The 17577-nt window shown below is 36.3% G+C and overlaps 1 protein-coding gene across 3 annotated transcripts in view; it reads right to left on the reverse strand.

Moving 5' to 3' along the window:
• Positions 1-3358: 3358 nt before the first annotated feature.
• LOC106061995 (5-hydroxytryptamine receptor 1-like) overlaps positions 3359-17577 on the reverse strand; it is a 63980-nt gene continuing 49761 nt past the window's right edge. For all 3 annotated transcript variants that reach the window (XM_056035406.1, XM_013220249.2, XM_013220248.2), the window contains exon 3: positions 3359-17208. In XM_056035406.1, coding sequence (XP_055891381.1) covers positions 15718-17160 — 1443 coding nt within the window. In that variant the 5' untranslated portion in view covers positions 17161-17208 and the 3' untranslated portion in view covers positions 3359-15717. The remainder of the gene's footprint in view (positions 17209-17577) is intronic.

Here is a 17577-nt window from a genome sequence, read left to right on the forward strand (position 1 = left end):
TTGTAAAAAAATGTTTGTTAAATGTTTTACATGTTTCGGATGTTCCTTCAGAGTTGAAGATAGTTTACTTCCTAGTCCAAACCTCCCGCAGGACGACGGGGTACGACGGGGGACGGGAGCGGGCAGGATTTGAACCCTCGACCATCGATAAATCCTAGCGACAGTCCAGCGCGCAAACCGCACGACCAGGCAGCCATCCAATGTGCGTGTTAGTTCAATATATTTTATATTACTAGGTAAATATAAATAACCGCATAAATAGACGTAAGTTATTTTTTTTTCTGTTAGATAAAGTCATATGGCAAATTTTTGTTTATATCCTAATTCTAAAAAGGAATAATAAAAGAATTATACAGTAAAAATAATCACTAAGTTTTTCTTTTTATAGTTTGAAAGTCTAACTGAGTTTGTGTTTTTGCAGATGTACACAAGCTACACTATGAGTCAGTCCATCTCTTCTAATTGTTTAGAAATGAGTGTAAAAATGTAGGCTTCGATATTTTTAGCCTGAATTTAAGAAGTTACAAACTTCAAACAACTAATATATTGCCTCTTCCATAAAACTTTGTACTTAAAAAATAAATTTATCCAATGCTCGAAATCCTGCTTGTATACTTAGGCCCTATTTAAATCGATCCGGTATCAATGTATTAAGTAGCAATAACCCCTCAAAAAAAAAATTAAATGAAAGAAGATTGAGATATACATATATTTTTGTGACGGTACGCACCGGTACGGGGTTCCGGCACCTTTTTTCAATGTCGGGAAAAATGATTACTTTTCTTGTAATTCAACGTTAATTGTTAATTTATTATTAGTTGAAAGTTAGGCAATCTATCACTGAGTACCGGAGCCTCTTTTTTTATTTTTACAAAAAAAAAGCACTTTATATACTTTCAGCCGACATGCCGTATTATTAAAAACACCTCTATGTGAACTTCTCAATCATCTAGAGTCTTAGACAGTCATTATTTTAGACTAGATTTAAGTAGAGTCTAGACCTAGATTTAATAGGCCTATTATTATAAAAAAAATAATAATCAGTCATTATAGACATCATTCGCAATTTTATTATTAGGTCTAGGCATTGAAAAGTAAATCTATTAATAAACTATAATAGATCTAAGTCTAAGTACTAACTTATTAAATAAGTCATTATAAGTAGAAGTATTATAATGAATATTGTATAGATCTAGATTGACTAGATTATAGATAGATCTATAGATAGATCTCTAGTTTAGTAGATTAAGTATAGAGTATAGTAAACGTATTACAGTATTATTAGATCTATGTCTTATGTCTATATCTAATAATCTAATAATTAAAAAACTTTAGTCTTTATTAATATCTAGACTTTTTTCTAATAAAAACTGACTATAGGCATAGCATAGGCTTGACTCGGCAATCTAGTCTCAAGATAGAATCTATACTATTACTAGATCTATTCGATTTTTATATATAGATCTAGACTAGAATTAGATTATAGATCTAAATACACTAATGGAGAGATGATATGAGGTGTTAGCTAATAGCGTTGCACAAGAAACAAACCTGGGTTTTTCTAAACTCTAATACTTGGTATGTAATAGTAAAACAGCACCTACCTAAATAAATCGTAACTAGCAATCAAAAACCTATATTTATTGTAATATATATAGGTCTGTGGTTGTATTTTATATAGCCTTCGTAACTTCTTCTATAGAGAAATGACTTTTGTAATTTCTTTTACTGAAAATTGGGCTATTCGCGTCTGACACATATATAATTTTTATGTTCAGCAACAAACCCTATTAGATAGATCTAAATATTTATTGGTATGTATGTTAAAAAAGTTTGTAAAATTTGTAATTAAACTTTTTAGTTTGTAACTAAAAAAAAAAAAATTAAACTAGGATTTTAACTAAACTTTTATTTTTTAATTAAACTTTGGCCTTAACTATTTTTTTTTTAGTTAAACTAAAAGTTAGCAACTTTTTAGTTAACTTTTGCCCATCACTACGTCTAGTACTGTTTATTTTGAGATTAACAAAAGCATTTTGTGATTAGACAGTTTTTTTTTGTTTCCTGTTGGAAAATAGTGTATGCACTTTGATGTCATTCTGATGGTTTCCTGCTCAAGACCTTGTAGTGATGTTGATGTTATTTCCTTCGTGGACCGGACCTGAAATAGTGTAACATCCACACCTAGGCTGACGTTTATTGAGGTAGCTAGTTAACCAGCATTGTGATATAACATGTATTCATCCCTAGTTTTTTTTTAAATACTTTTTTTTTTGCGTTAAAATCAGTTTTTTTCCACATAAAACTGTACCTAATGCCGATCCAGAATTTACCCCATGCTCCCCTCTCCTCTCTGTATTCTCGCTCTCTCTCTCTCTCTCTTATTGTAAAGGTGGGATTGTGGGTTGATTATGTTAATATAATGTATGGAATAGTAATTAATATGTGATGACTCAAACTACACTGTATTGCGCGGAGATACTTATTCAAGAAACAGATCAGAAATTATCTTTAGGAAATAAACATGATTACTCCGTAAATTGAAATTTTGAAAATAGTAAACACACACTATAAACACAAAATATAATTTAATTTCAAGAGAAGATTCACAATAAGGGAACATAATCAACTTGCCGACCCCTTTTTTTTTTCTTCCTTTAAATCTATTTTTAGTACTATGGAAAAATCAATGTCTATTTTTAGACATATGACTATCTTCTCAAACTTAATTTTTTGTAAACTATTATTCAAACCATCAGACCTTGACGCGTACATTACGTGATACCAGGAGCGGACTGGATGTCTAAATCGGCCCAGGCATTTCTATACACTACAGCCCATAAATTGTATATCATATGATGAGCCTCCAATTATAGGCCTATCTGTTCTCAAAATCATTAGGTTATTTTTTAAAATAATGTACCGATAACTGTATGTATACTCTATATCTTTATAAGAAATATAGTCCTTATGTTGCTTTTTAATCGCTATGTTTGTAGACCCTAAAAGAATGAAGCCTACTAATAGTACTGTCTACTGAGGTAGGCTAATATATTATTTTTGAAAATGTGTTAGATTAAATTAGCATTACACTGTAGTCTGTAAAAGATGTTTTTAACATGACACTCATATAGCCCCTTATATATAAAAATATTATAAAAACCTTTAAAAATTTAATGCATGCCATAGTGGCATTCATGAGACCCTTTAGGCCCATTTGAGTACCGGCCCACCGGGCATTTGCCCAAATGCCCATATAGCCAGTCCGCCCCTGCGTGATAGACACAGTTCCACATACACACACTCCCCAACATGTCTCCATGCTCGCACTGAAACAAAGATGAATGCAAAGACTGTCCATAGTAAGTACAAGTCAATTTACTTGGCAATTAAAACATTGACAACAGAACTAAATTTGTAGTGATCACAAACCGTTTGAACAAAAAAAAAAAATAGATAAATTATTTCAAACACAAATGTCAAAAATTAATAAATTACTGTAAACAAGCTGACAAAATGGACACACTATAAAATAAAATGTAAACAAAAATATAATTATTAATTTGAACAAAAAGCCAATTTGTGGACACCATGAGCTTGTCGTTAGTAATTGTAAGTCTAGTTTGCATGTTTCAAGAGGAAATACTGTCTAGATGTATCGATATCAATAAGATATAAATGCTAAGAGTGAATGTTGGAGGAATGAAGATCCTGTCAGTGTATTTACACATTTATCTAGTGGAATATTTGTTTCAATGTCTGTTGATATATGGATTAGAAGAGCTATGCTTCTTTGTCTATCTGAGAAATGTCCCTTGTGCATAACTGTGCTGGTTAACCAATTTATGTCGCCCTATTAAACATATCCCGTTATTGAAAGTTACATCCCAACTCTAAGTGTTTTTACTTGATCGTTATAACGTTAATTAACTTAGTGGCAGCGGTGGGATTTTGTGTTATTTTCTTCTGTCAATTTTTAAAAAATAATCTTTTATCCTTAGCAAGAAATAAGAAAAAAAATAATTTTTATTTCATTTTTTTTACAATGAATTTCTTTAGACTTCAACACATGTGTGTATTTAGCCTGTTACATTTTTATTTAATGTAGATCTATACCTTAGCTTGTATGTAAATGAAGTCGTTCAGGTTACAAAGTTCAATGTTTTGTTATACGATTTGGACATTGATAAATAATAAGTTAACATTAGCCTATTAAAAGACACCTGAAACTTTAGTTGAGAACAATAAGACATTTAACTCTTGTCATCTCTAATTAGTCTTAAAATTAGGGCAAACTTAAATAAAAAAAAACACCTCCAAACATCAATGCACTATATACACATGGTTGTTCTAGGCTGAGAACACGCTGTGTCTGTTCTATTCTGTTTGGTCTCTAACGTCAGCGATGTATCTGTCTAAAGAAGCACAAGTTGGTAACTGGCTCTAGCCTATACATTTATAACGGGCATGGATTTAGCACTTTTAGCACTAAAAGATAAGATAATTTTATGTTCAAATAAATACATTTTTTTAAAGGTAATAACGAAAGACAATGAATAATGGCTTGCAAGTTTGTATGTATTGCTACGTGATAATAGTATAAAATTAATTGTATGACTCTAGTTCTTCGTAGTTAAACTTGTGTCGGGCTCAACATGGGATTTTATTGTTAATATATAAGTTTATATGCAAGGATATGGGGGCCTGGTGTAAATAGTGAATGCATCTGTGGGGAATATTTAGTGTGTCATAATTTAAAATCTATAAGTTGATTTTCGCTGATGTGAAATTGTGTAAATGTTTTCTACAATGCAAATGGTATCACATTAACACAGTCAGTTGCTATTATGCTTATCATTATTATGAATTCAGACCAATTGAAATAGTAATAAACTCTCTGTACATTAGATACTAGACCACTAGTTACAGTCACTAATAGAAGCCGTTAGAAACAAAACAACCACAGACATAATGACATTATAAGATATAAATATAAATATATTTGTTTAACTTGAGTGAGCATCTGTCTGCAAAGTCCATCTGTCTGCAAAGTCAATCTGTCTTGAAAAGTCCATCTGTCTGCAAAGTCCATCTGTATTGAAAAGTCCATCTGTCTGCAAAGTACGTCTGTCTTGAAAAGTCCACCTGTCTGCAAAGTACGTCTGTCTTGAAAAGTCCACCTGTCTGCAAAGTCCAGTTCTTATTGCTAGTTGAGAGGGATAAACCTGGAAAAGGGCAATAGGGCTGACTTTGTTTTATATATTGAGTCAGTATAATATAAATATTGAAGAATAACTTGAGATTTACACAATAATACCAGAGATTTAGTAATGGGTGTGTGTGTGTGTGTGGGGGATCATTGAAACAAACAAACACGTAGTATCATTTTGTTATAATACCAAATATCCAATGTCAATCGTTAAGCAACATGTTCAAACTGTCATAGCATTGTAGAAGTATTTACAAACTTAGGTCAGTACTATATATAAATATAAATTAATATCAGGCAAAAACAATGGGTTGATGTCATGGTAACAACCTTCCAGCAATGAGCATGAAACTGGACATGTACTATCTTTGTCCCCGCACTTCGTGTGTACATAATACGAACTAAAATAAAAAAATAAATAAAATGATCATTTCAAATGATAGTTAAAAACATCACAAAGTATTTGTGAATACATTTTTATGTATAACAAATCATCGTCTATATACATGATATAAAAACATAAATGTCATCAATATTTTGACCCGAAACAGAGTACACACATTCCAGAAAACTAATCATTATAACATATTTACAGTCAGAGGTTAAGGTAAATTGTAAAATAAATCTATAAATAACTTTTTTTGTTTTGTTATTTTCAACAAACATTCAAACACACTTTATCTGTAAATCGTGTCTGCCTCGAATTGTGTTTGTTTGTGTGAGCGGCTACTTTCGTTTGTTTGTGTGAGCGGTAACTTTCGTTTGTTTGCGTGTGCTTCTTTTGCACAATAAACCGTACCGCTGGCAGACAATACAGTTTGACCTAGATCTATCCCTGGGAAACGTTCCCCCAGTAATGCGATGACGTCTGATAGGATCAAACGTAAGACTGGTTAAGAAAATAGTTGATAAGGACGTCAAGGAAGCCAACAATGTTCCCTTTTGTTAGCAGGAACTATTTTTGTATCATGCAAGAAGTAGATCACAGCGGAATGGCCAGTCGTAACCTAAATATATGAATCTTTCCCATTACACCCTTGTACTTGCAATATTTTAATATTCCTATAATTAAAGATATGACTGGCCAACAAAGAATATTTGTGAATAATTACTTTTAACTCGTTAACCTAAGGCCATAGAAACAGATGACCTTTACATCATCTGCCCTGTAGGTCACAAGGTCTGAAAAGGAACTAATGTTACTTTTACTTTAAAAAAATATAACAATTTCACTTTAGAAACTTTCTGCATTACTGCCTCAGACATTTATAGTGCGGACATTTTCAACTCATGTTACAAGATGAATTACATTAATGAAAAGATCAAATATTTGTTTTTGTAGAAGCTATTTATAAAATAAAATATAAATTATAAACCATTTTACTTGCTAGAGTACATATACACCACCAACATGAGAACAATCAATATGTAGTATTATTCTTTTGATACACTAAAAAGCTATCATATAAAGTTATCTATTCCGTAAAGTTATATTATGAGATTATCCTACTACCGGTAGAGAAGTCCACGAAGGCATCACCGAGAGTTCTTAGAAAAGCAACCGAGGTCATCACTAAGACAAGTTTTCAAAGGTCTCACCGTTACCGAGAGAAATCATTGATGGCATCACAGAGATAAGTCCCCGAGGGCATCATAGAGAGAAATCTCTGAGAAAAGCAACTGAAGGCATCACTGAGAAGAGCAACTGAAGGCATCGCCGAAATAAATAAATGAGGGTGTTACCGAAAGAAAACCTTGATGGCACCACAGAAGTCGCATCATCGAGATAAGTTTTCGAAGGCATCATTGAGATAAATACATGAGAGCTTTACCGAGAGAATTTCCTGAAGGGAATCTCCGAGAGAAGTTCCTGAAGGGAATCAGTGCTTTCATTGAGATGTGTCTGGGGCAACAAGAGATGAACGGACCCTAACATTATTTCTATAGTAAAGCTTAGAACAGCTGCTCATTCTTAGTTATACTCGCCTATTGTTGGAAGTAGAGAGAAACTAGTTCAGTAAGTGAATGGTACGTGAAAGAAAGTCTGGCTCAAACAGAACACTCGTTCATTAAGAAGTGTACGATATAAAAAATAAAACAACTATTCACCGGAAATAAAAGTGTTCGGTTCTGTTTCACAGATGAAGCAATGCTACCAAACAACTTTTTTTACGCAGAGTATCTAAAATGCCTGGATGGAGTAAATACTTTCAGCAATCATTGGCAGCACTTTTTGAGATTTCTCTGGCCAACAGTTTAAAAAGAGATGACTATTCTTTAAAGCGACATCAGTGGTTAAAAAACAACAACTACTGAAGCTGAGTTTCTAGACGCTTCTTTTGTTTTCGGTCTTTAAAAAAATTCTCGTGTAAAAAAAAAAAAAGAACTTCTAATCTAAGGCTAAAATCGATACGCCTTCAGGGGATCAAACTGCCATGTGAATTCTCCACAAATGTAAAAAAAAAAAAAATCTAATGGTTTTTGTTTGCTTTCGCTCTGAGGGCCATGAAAACTGAGTCCGTCACACAATCGCTTCTCCAGCTAAAACCATTCACTTCCCCCTCTCAGCAAGGATCTTAGATGGAAGATGAGTGATTCAAAAATACAAAGAAAGATGGGATTAAAACTAAATATCCATTCAAAATAAAAGTGTAAAACCAGATCGATAAAATTAGTGAACTTTGACGTAATTATTTATATGTGGTCAGCGGTTAGAACTGGCTGTTGTGCTGCTGATCACCAGAAGATAAAGAGTCTACTCTAACTTAATGTCTGGACAGTGGTCAGCACTGGTTGCCGCTGATCACCAGAAGATGGCGGGGCTGTATGCCTACTATGGTGTCAATGTCTAGATAGTGGTGAACAGTGGGTGCTGCCGAGCACCAGAAGATAGTGTATCTATGAGCGTACTCTGGTCTTAATGTGGGGGACAGCGATGGTTGCTGTGATGCTGATCACCAGATGATGACGTGACTGTGGCTACTCTGGTCTTAATGCATGGACAGTAAGGGCATTTGTCTGCATTAGAAAATTGTGTATGGCTACCAATTCACTATAAAGCTAATAATAAATATTTCATTACACCACACTTTTAGCCTAGTGTTTAATATATCCCTGGTGACGCACACCATTGATTATTATTAATCACTCCCCCTGACGACTCTATTCTGACTCTACATTGACTCTATAGACTCTATTCAGACTCTACATTGACTCTATACTGACTTTCTCCTGGCGTCTTCTTAACTATTGAAATATATTTGAAAATATGTCTAAACAAATAACGCTGGCTAAAACGAGACCTTAAAACAAAATCTGAATGTTCCAGCAATTTTAGGAGTCATGAGTGAAACTGATGTCAAAAATCAATTCAAAGCTCTTCTAATCGTGACCTACAAATATTCCAAATGAAATTATGGCTCTCAAAAATGACGTTCGAATTTTTTTTCTCTCTGCCTTGTCCTTGAAAGAGCTTCAACCAATAAGAGACAAAAACATGTTCATGTTTTTTTTAACAGAAATTTCTTGTCTAATGGAGACAAAAGAAAAAGTTAGTGAGATTCCCTAAGAAGTGTTTTAAAAAATAAAGTCTATACCAAAGAAAAAGAAGAAAGGAAAATAGTCGTAGGACAAAAAAAAATATTTTTTTTGTTAGTTTTAATAAAAAAGTGTGTAATCTGCAATGGAATTTGTTTTTAGATTAAGAAAAAAAACTAGAAAAACCGAAGACGAAGGATTGTGGTGATTAGATCACATCCACTAATGTTTGCAGCATATACCTGTATACCTTATATACCTAGGCCTATATACCTGTCACTTAGATTCTAGTTAATCATATACGTGATATTTTGTATAAACATTTGGCGTTATAATGTGAATATTTCCGGCGAACTTTGAGACAGATTTATTGCTTAATGTTTCCAGCGTTAATAAAAAAAAAAAAAAAAGAAGGCAAACTCTTGTGCATGTGTCTAGATTTGGGTTACAAGACATAATTATGGAGACGATTTCAAACTATATTCTGAACAGGAAAAGAAGAAATAAAAGAGTATTTAAGTTTCAACCACAAAAGACTGCAGAACCTAACGAGACCACTGACCACTAAGAAATGAATCGTACGGTAAAATATTATTGTAATCATGTTGGCGGAACGATACATAAGTTATTTTAGGAAGATAAAATATATATTTAGAATGACTGAGAATCGAAACTTGAAAACAAGAAACTTTTTTTTTTTAAACAGATAAATATTTGAAAGTGATGAAGAATTAGAAGCTAACAAATTTTATCCTATAATTGTATCACGTCATTGTATCAATATTTTTTTAAATTCTAAAAACGTTTCTTTTTTCTAGTCTCAGTTTTACGAAACAATGTTACTACAAGTTGTAAATGGAAGTAAGCAGAGCTTGCGGTTTGTTAGCAACCCCAAAATTGGAAGTTTAGATCTATCTGGTCTCCTGTTATAGTACGTGAGATCTAGATCCATAGAAATATCAGCAGGAGAGCAAAGGCCGCGAGACACAAGAAAGCTACCGCCGAAATTACAGCAGACGGCGAACAGATAACTTATATGATACCCCGGGATTTTGAATTTCGGGATTTTTAGGCCGCCCCTGAGTCCACACAACTCTAATGGGTACCTGACTAATGGAGGTTGGTCGTTGTGCTGGCCACATGACAACCTCATTAACTGTGGGCCATAGAAACAGATGACCTTAACATCATTTGCCCCATTGATCGTTAGGTCTGAAAGGGGAAACTATGACTACTTTTAACTTGCTATTTTTAAGAGATTGCTAATTTGTCCCATTCTCTAAGTCTGATGAGTGTACGTCTCTTAATGTAGTCAATGTTGTACGTTGCCTATCATGTCATCACATTAGTCGGGAACGTCTTTATTTCACGTTCTACGTCCCCCCTCCTTGTTAGCGTTAGCAAACATTTTATAAAGTGTAAGTGTTTAGGCGTTGTTTAAACACACAGCCGAGTTCATATTCATTACAAGCATGTATCGAGTCATAACTTGTATTGTAGTTCACAGATATCTCAAATATTAGACACAAAATATTTTCATATTTCTTCAAAAATTATCAGCAGAGTAGTATTTGGTATCGACATCAAAACTAAAATAAATAAAAAGTCAATGTTTTAGTCATTTTCTTAAGACAATTATTTAATCCAATCCAAGTTTTACACTGGTTGTAATATGTACAAATCTTTTCACAAATATCACAGACTGATTAAAAAAAAAGTCACTAGCAAGGGAACAAACCATTATTTCTCCCCCACATTGCGCATCCAGTTGGTGTTCTATTGATGAGCGAGATGAGATCGGGGCAATAATGGTCCTAGTTGGCATCTGAATCATCTACCCTTTTAAGTCCGAGCGATTTGCCCCACCGGGCTGATCACAGAACAGAAGTGGCATACATCACGTGGCAATATATTGAGCAGGTTTAAACCTAACAGATCATCACTTGCAATGAGTAACTACACATGCACCATAGCAACAAAACATTTGAGGGTGTTGAAAAGTTTGAAAACAAGAGTTCGATCACAAACCAACACATTTCCGTTTGTTAATTTTAAAATACCAAAAAAACAACAACATTTGTCTGATGTTAATAATACTGTTAGAACCAAAAAAAAAAATTTAATTCAAACGTTATAAGTAAGAGAAACATCCAATATTGCTCAATATGCGTCAGTCGACAGTTCCATTTGTTTGTTGCATTCATATATATAAACATTTGGCGAAGTGATTCAATTCGTACGCTTTGAATATGTTTAAATATTAAAGCTGTAAATAAAAGAAACAAATAAAAAATAAACTTTCCATAAACTTAAATAGTTCTATTTGACAATGGACTGGACAGGAAAAAATAAATGGATTGAATAAAAAAAAAAAGATACGCTACAAGCCGTGCTAGTGAGAACTTAGATTTTGTGTTTAAGTCTAAACTAAAACAAATAAGGACAATGAAAACAAGAACAGGTAAACAATACTTGTGTAAACAACGCTTTAACAAATTTTGTGTGAACAGCACTTAAACAACTAATTTGCAACCAACAGTTCCGTGAACAACTTTACTTCAGTCACTATTGACACGACACTAACAATTTGCTTGCAATACAAGGATTTGAAATAACGAATTCCGTTTAGTTCTCCAGGTAGAGTACATGTGTAGGAGTGACATTTATCTTATCTTATAAAATACAGACGTTACTTGGGACCCGGCAAGGGTTACAGTTAGTTAGGGCTTCGTTTTGTTCTTATGTCACTTTGAATACACAAAGACCCAAAGAACTGGGATCAAATCACAACTACCAGAAAACAGACACGTCTTCTATTATCAATGGCAGACTACACAAAATATAACGGTCTGTTTCATTTAAACTCGTAAAGCTGTCATCATGCATTATTAGGTATCGAAGATAAATCTTGTTTTTGAAATTACCGTCCCTGCATATCCACGCCAAACAATAACCTATCAAAACTGAGAACTAAATTGAAAGCCGCTACTAAGTTGCTATGAAATAGCGGCCGTTCTTGTACATAATGTTTATCAAGATAAATGTCAAGCATTTGAGTTGAATATAGTCTCTATGGCGTGTTGCATTGAGATAAGCTAAAGATGGCTATCGTCTGCTGATGGCATTTCCTGGGAAGCGAGACATGTAGAACTAGTTTAAAGGAAGAGAGAAACATGCAGTCACAGAGAGAGAGAGGGAGAGAGAGACAGGGGGGTGTAAGAGGGACATTATATCAGATCACACTGACCCACAGATGTAAACCAACACTAACGTACAGCCGAAATTACACACTAACCAGTCCGTTGTTTCCACTCGATTCTCAAGTTCAATGTCAATTTAAAACAACAAATCAACAGTTAACCACTATATAAGCCCAAACAAGACCATATTCAATTATTCATCTCTGGAGATTCCCGAACCGACCCACTGATTGGCTGAGTTGCGAAGTGGGAGTTAGAAATAAAAGGGAAAAAATGTACGCATTGAAGAAAGCAACAAATTCTAAGCCAGACCAAACCATTCAATGACAAATTGAACTTGAACTTAGGTCCATTAAAAAAAGATAAACGGCCAAGTACACAAACAAAACTACAATCAACAAAATCATTGCTTGAATCAAGGCATTTTGTGTAGGCCTAAATGGAAACTTTACCTTACTGACTTGGAAAGAAAATGAGTTGATAAGCTTTGAAGGAATATGACAGTACCGACTTGGAAGGAACATGACCTGACAGACTTGGCATGAACATGACCTTATCAACTTAGAAGTAATATGACTTGATGGACTTGGAAGGAACATGACCTGACAGACTTGGAATGAACATGACCTTATCAACTTAGAAGTAATATGACTTGATGGACTTGGAAGGAACATGACCTGACAGACTTGGAATGAACATGACCTTATCAACTTAGAAGTAATATGACTTGATGGACTTGGAAGGAACATGACCTGACAGACTTGGAATGAACATGACCTTATCAACTTAGAAGTAATATGACTTGATGGACTTGGAAGGAACATGACCTGACAGACTTGGCATGAACATGACCTTATCAACTTAGAAGTAATATGACTTGATGGACTTGGAAGGAACATGAAATGACAGACTTGGAAGGAAAATAACACGAGAGACTGGGAACATAACAAAACCTTGGCACCATACCCACTTGGAAGGAACATGACCTGACAGATTTGGAAGGAACATGACCTGACATACTTGGAAGAGACTTGCCTTGACAGACTGGGACATAACAAACTTGGAATATGACCATACTGACTTGGAAGGAACATGGCTTGACATACTTGGAAGAGACATGCCTTGACAGACTGGGACATAACAAACTTGGAATATGACCTTACTGACTTGGAAGGAACATGACCTGATAGACTTGGAAGAGACATGCCTTGACAGACCGAGAAAATGACAGACTGAGAACGTGACCTCACAGACTAAGAACACGATCTAACAGACTTTTTTCTATCAAGAACTCTTTCAAACATATTCCTAACACAATTGTTTTCCCATTGTGTCCAATCCTCAAGAGATTTGTCTGTGGCGTATGTAATAAAAGAAAAAAAAATGGCAACATGAGACTTGTTCAATCAAATGTAGATTTCAAAAACTTGTTTGACCGAATGTATATTTGATGCTTTGGAGACAAGGCCTTTTATCGCCCAGTTTGTTTTCTTTATTGAAATGTTGAATGTGTCAATTATAAAGGACGCAATGGCATCGATGTGCGCATAGAACTGGAGGAGATATGTAAGGAACTCAGGAACAGGTAAGTTCAATTTACCTTAAGTCTGCGAAAGTTAGCTAGCGTGATGTTTGACCTTTGTAGAGTGTCGAGTCAAGCGGAAGGCATTTATGCCTCTTGACCAAGAGAACGGATTTAAACCAGAGGAAAGAAGTGAGAGATGGGCTCTTCACTGACCACTCTGGGCGGAGGCCCACCATAAACAGAAGGATTGTTTATCGTATCCATTTGTTGTGAGGGGACGAGTCTTTCCCGGCCAGGCCCCCAATAGGAATTCTTCCGTATCCTTCATATACATTGTCATAGCGGAGGTGTCCTATTCAATTTCTCTTTCACCTATCCAACTCTTTTTGGGCCTTCCCATCGAGGGGGCCACGCTGGTGCCGAGAAAATAGTACTCTGGTCAACACAACTACAAGACTTCTCTATATGTTCACTGTCGTTATTAATGTCTAATAGATTTAGATATACCACTTTGTTTTCGTGTAGGCTTAATGATGATTTTACTGATTTAATTGATATCTTTTTTATACTTGAACAACTGTATGACGATCTTAGTTGCTTCCCTTTTTGTAAAAAAAAACCCAACAAAGTTACTTCTCTTAGAAACAGGCAGCAGCCCACACGAGACGAATAAAAAAGTTCCGACGTGTTTGAAAAGACTAACTAAAAGAGACTTTCAGCAATCTTAAACCTCAAGTTTGGGACACCAAGAATAAAGGACCAGGCAAACTATTGATTGGAAGACGTTCGTTGTACTTGATGACTTCGGCTTAAGTTCTTGTTCTGTCATTTCCCTACAATTAATGGAAAGTTGGACTTAGCGTCCCAGAGAACAGATTCACACACCATCTCATTACACAATGGTGCTGAAGTTTGTGTCACTAAAAGTTAGTCTTAACATGATGTATTATTGCTTCGGACTGTAGTTTCACACTTTGTAATCGTTACTAAAAATCTTCAAGCCTTTGAGTTTGTATTTCAAAGGCCTTGTGGAATCTATTAAAATCAAAGGGATATAACAATTGTGGCTTGCTACTGCCGTATATAAAAAGAGACAAAAGAGAAGAAGATAACAAACAAACAGAAGAGAAACATTCTCTAATGGTATCGTAACACTGACTAGACAGATAAGTTCTCACTATCACCACTGAATAAATTATAAACATGAAACAGAAAATGAACAACATAATATAATAAACATAAAATCACAACCGAAATAATAAATCTACTTGGAGATAAAATATAATTTAATCTCTAGCCTAAAGACTGGTTGATATCAAGCGGATAATATCAAAATATAAAACAAAGAGTAACAAGAATAACTGAATGTCTTCTTTAGTAACAATATATGTCTCTTGATTCTTAGAATGTTGGAATGGGCCCGAGGAGACATGACGATGCCACACGCGTTGCAAGGATGAAAACGTACGATAACTGGTTAGCTTGAAACAGGACTGTGAGTCAAACACGAAAGCACTTAATGAATTAAATATATGTACATTGTCTTTAAAATAATGAATACGTGGTTAATTAATTGTAGAAAATAATATCTTTTCATTAATATGTATATATATTATATATATCACAAAGTGAAATAATGGTAACACAGCTTTATTGGCATTGCTGGGGTACATGTATTCTTATTGGAGCGGGTCAGAGAAATGGTTTGATGGAGCTGGTTAGAGAGAGGGTTTGACGGAGTTGTTCAGAGAAATGGTTTGATGGAGCTGGTTAGAAAGAGGGTTTGATGGAGTGGGTCAGAGAAAGGGTTTGATGGAAGGTGATTTGCGCGCGGGTGAGGGGGTGGGTGGGTGGGACGAGCTAGGTGGTCCAGTGTGGAACCCTGTACAGAAGTTATCGAGATCAGAAGAGAAATATCGTTAAGGTGATCTTGCTGTAGTAGCTGTTGGCCAGGTCAGTGTTCAGGTAGTTGACCATATGTGGTCATGTAATGACCATACTGTTGCATGCGGTTAAACGTTAACTTGTTTGTGACCATATGGATAAAGCTTTATCATCACAGTCTCTGCCATACAGCGGACGGTCATATAGTAAGTAGAATCTGATCTAGAGGTTATCAAAAATTGACCTTGCAGTATGCGGACTGACGGATAGGTTGATGAAATAGTAAGTAGATGCCATCCCTTCAACAAACACAAGTTGGCTACAAATGTTCCGTAAGTCCTGTACTCTAGCACTATCCAAGCTCAAATCTTGGATTCACTGTGCCTAGATCCATTGGCGGATCCATTCCTAAGCGCTACAACAGTGTGGCCTTGGCTGTTATACTTGACGATAGTGTCAGTCGGAGGCCTCAGGCTGTCCCTGTGGGAAGCCATGGGCCCATACTGCTCCGCGTAGCTCTCCGAGCGCATGCGCGTGTTTATCCCTCGGCACCGGAACAGAAGAATCTCTTTGAACGGAGTCCTAAACTCGCGGTTGAATCGCGCGTAGATGATTGGGTTCAGGAAAGAGTTGACGTATCCGAGCCAGAGAAAGATGGCGTTGAGCTGGTCGGGCACTGGGCACAGTACAGGACCGCAGAGGGTGTTGACCAGCACCAAGATAAAGAAGGGAAGCCAGCAGAGCGTGAAACAGCCCATAATTATTCCTAAAGTCTTCGTAGCTTTCGTTTCCTTTGAATTGTTCAGTTTGTTCCTCGGGAGAAGAGATTTGATCGTGAACCGTCTCCTCATGCGGTCAGGTTCCGTCCTTTTCGGCAGTATCTCCAGCGCGCTTTCTTCTTCCGCGTTGCCGTTGCCGTCTCTCACGCAGCCGTTGGCCAAAATGTTGCTATCACCAGAATCGTGGGAGGGCCTGTTCAGGAACTCCGCCCCCTTTTCAAAACTTCCTATCTGTGTTTTGGCCTCGGCTTTCGCGATTTTGGAGGAGACTCTCCAGATTTTGAAGTAGATAAGTATCATCACGGAGAGAGGCAGATAAAAGGCACAGAGGGTTGCATAGATCTGGTATCCAATGTCTTCACTGATCTGACACTTGTAAGGAACATGAGGGCTCTTCCAGCCGAAAACTGGCGGAATTGAAACTACGGCCGACAGACTCCACACAATGAGGATCATCAAGCCCATTCGCCGCGGCGTGCGTTTGATGGCGTACTGAAAAGGACGCGTGATGACGAAGTATCTGTCCACGCTAATGGCGCAGAGGTTCAGAATGGAGGACGTGCAAAGCAGTACGTCCGTGGTAGTCCACATGTCACAGACGATAGGCCCGAGGACCCACGCCCCGTTCAGTTCGTACACGCTGGCCAGGGGCATGACCAGCATCCCAACGAAAAGATCGGCTACTGCCAGAGACACAATCAGCAGGTTGGACGGTGAACGAAGCCTCTTGACGATGGCCACAGATATGCAGACAAGCGAGTTGCCCACCACCGTGCCCAGGATGATGATGCTGAAGATGCAAGCGATGATGATTTCCTGCCACTTCTCAAATGGTAGCCGCGGCCTCACGGGACCTTCGGGCCCGGCCGTGCTATTGGTGGAGTTGTAAGCGTCCGAGTCATTGGCGAAGAACGTCCGGTTCTGGGAGCTGTTGAAGCCGTAGGTGACGAACAGTTCGGTCGTGTTGAGCCCACTGTAGCTCAGGGAAGGGGGGGTAACGGCTGGTGAAACCAAACCACTCGTCATCCTGAAAAATCGGTATCTGAGCCCTGAGTGCTGTACCTTTACTAGAACCTGTTTAGAAATAAAATACAGAATGAGATATAGTTAACTGAAGAGAAAATGTCAAACTAAAGAAATCTGTGATGATAGAGAGAAGCGGCAACAAATAAAATGTGTGTTTCTTTTATCTGATATAAAAACAAAAGGTAACACAAACTGTTTTGTTTTTCGTTAAACTTAATTAAGTAAAATTGTTCTCGGCAAGCGAAATTTAATCCTTCTTTCGTTGCTAGCCCTCTCAGTCTGGTAAAGTCTAGTACGGCAAGTACCTGGCTACAATTATCATAAATATAGATAGAAATGTGTGGTGGCTACATGAAACCCTCGTTAATAGCTGAACATAGAAACAGGTGGGCTTTAGGCCATCAACTTCTTAGACAT

Source organism: Biomphalaria glabrata, chromosome 1 (genome assembly GCF_947242115.1).
Source record: "Biomphalaria glabrata chromosome 1, xgBioGlab47.1, whole genome shotgun sequence".
Taxonomy (NCBI): domain Eukaryota; kingdom Metazoa; phylum Mollusca; class Gastropoda; family Planorbidae; genus Biomphalaria; species Biomphalaria glabrata.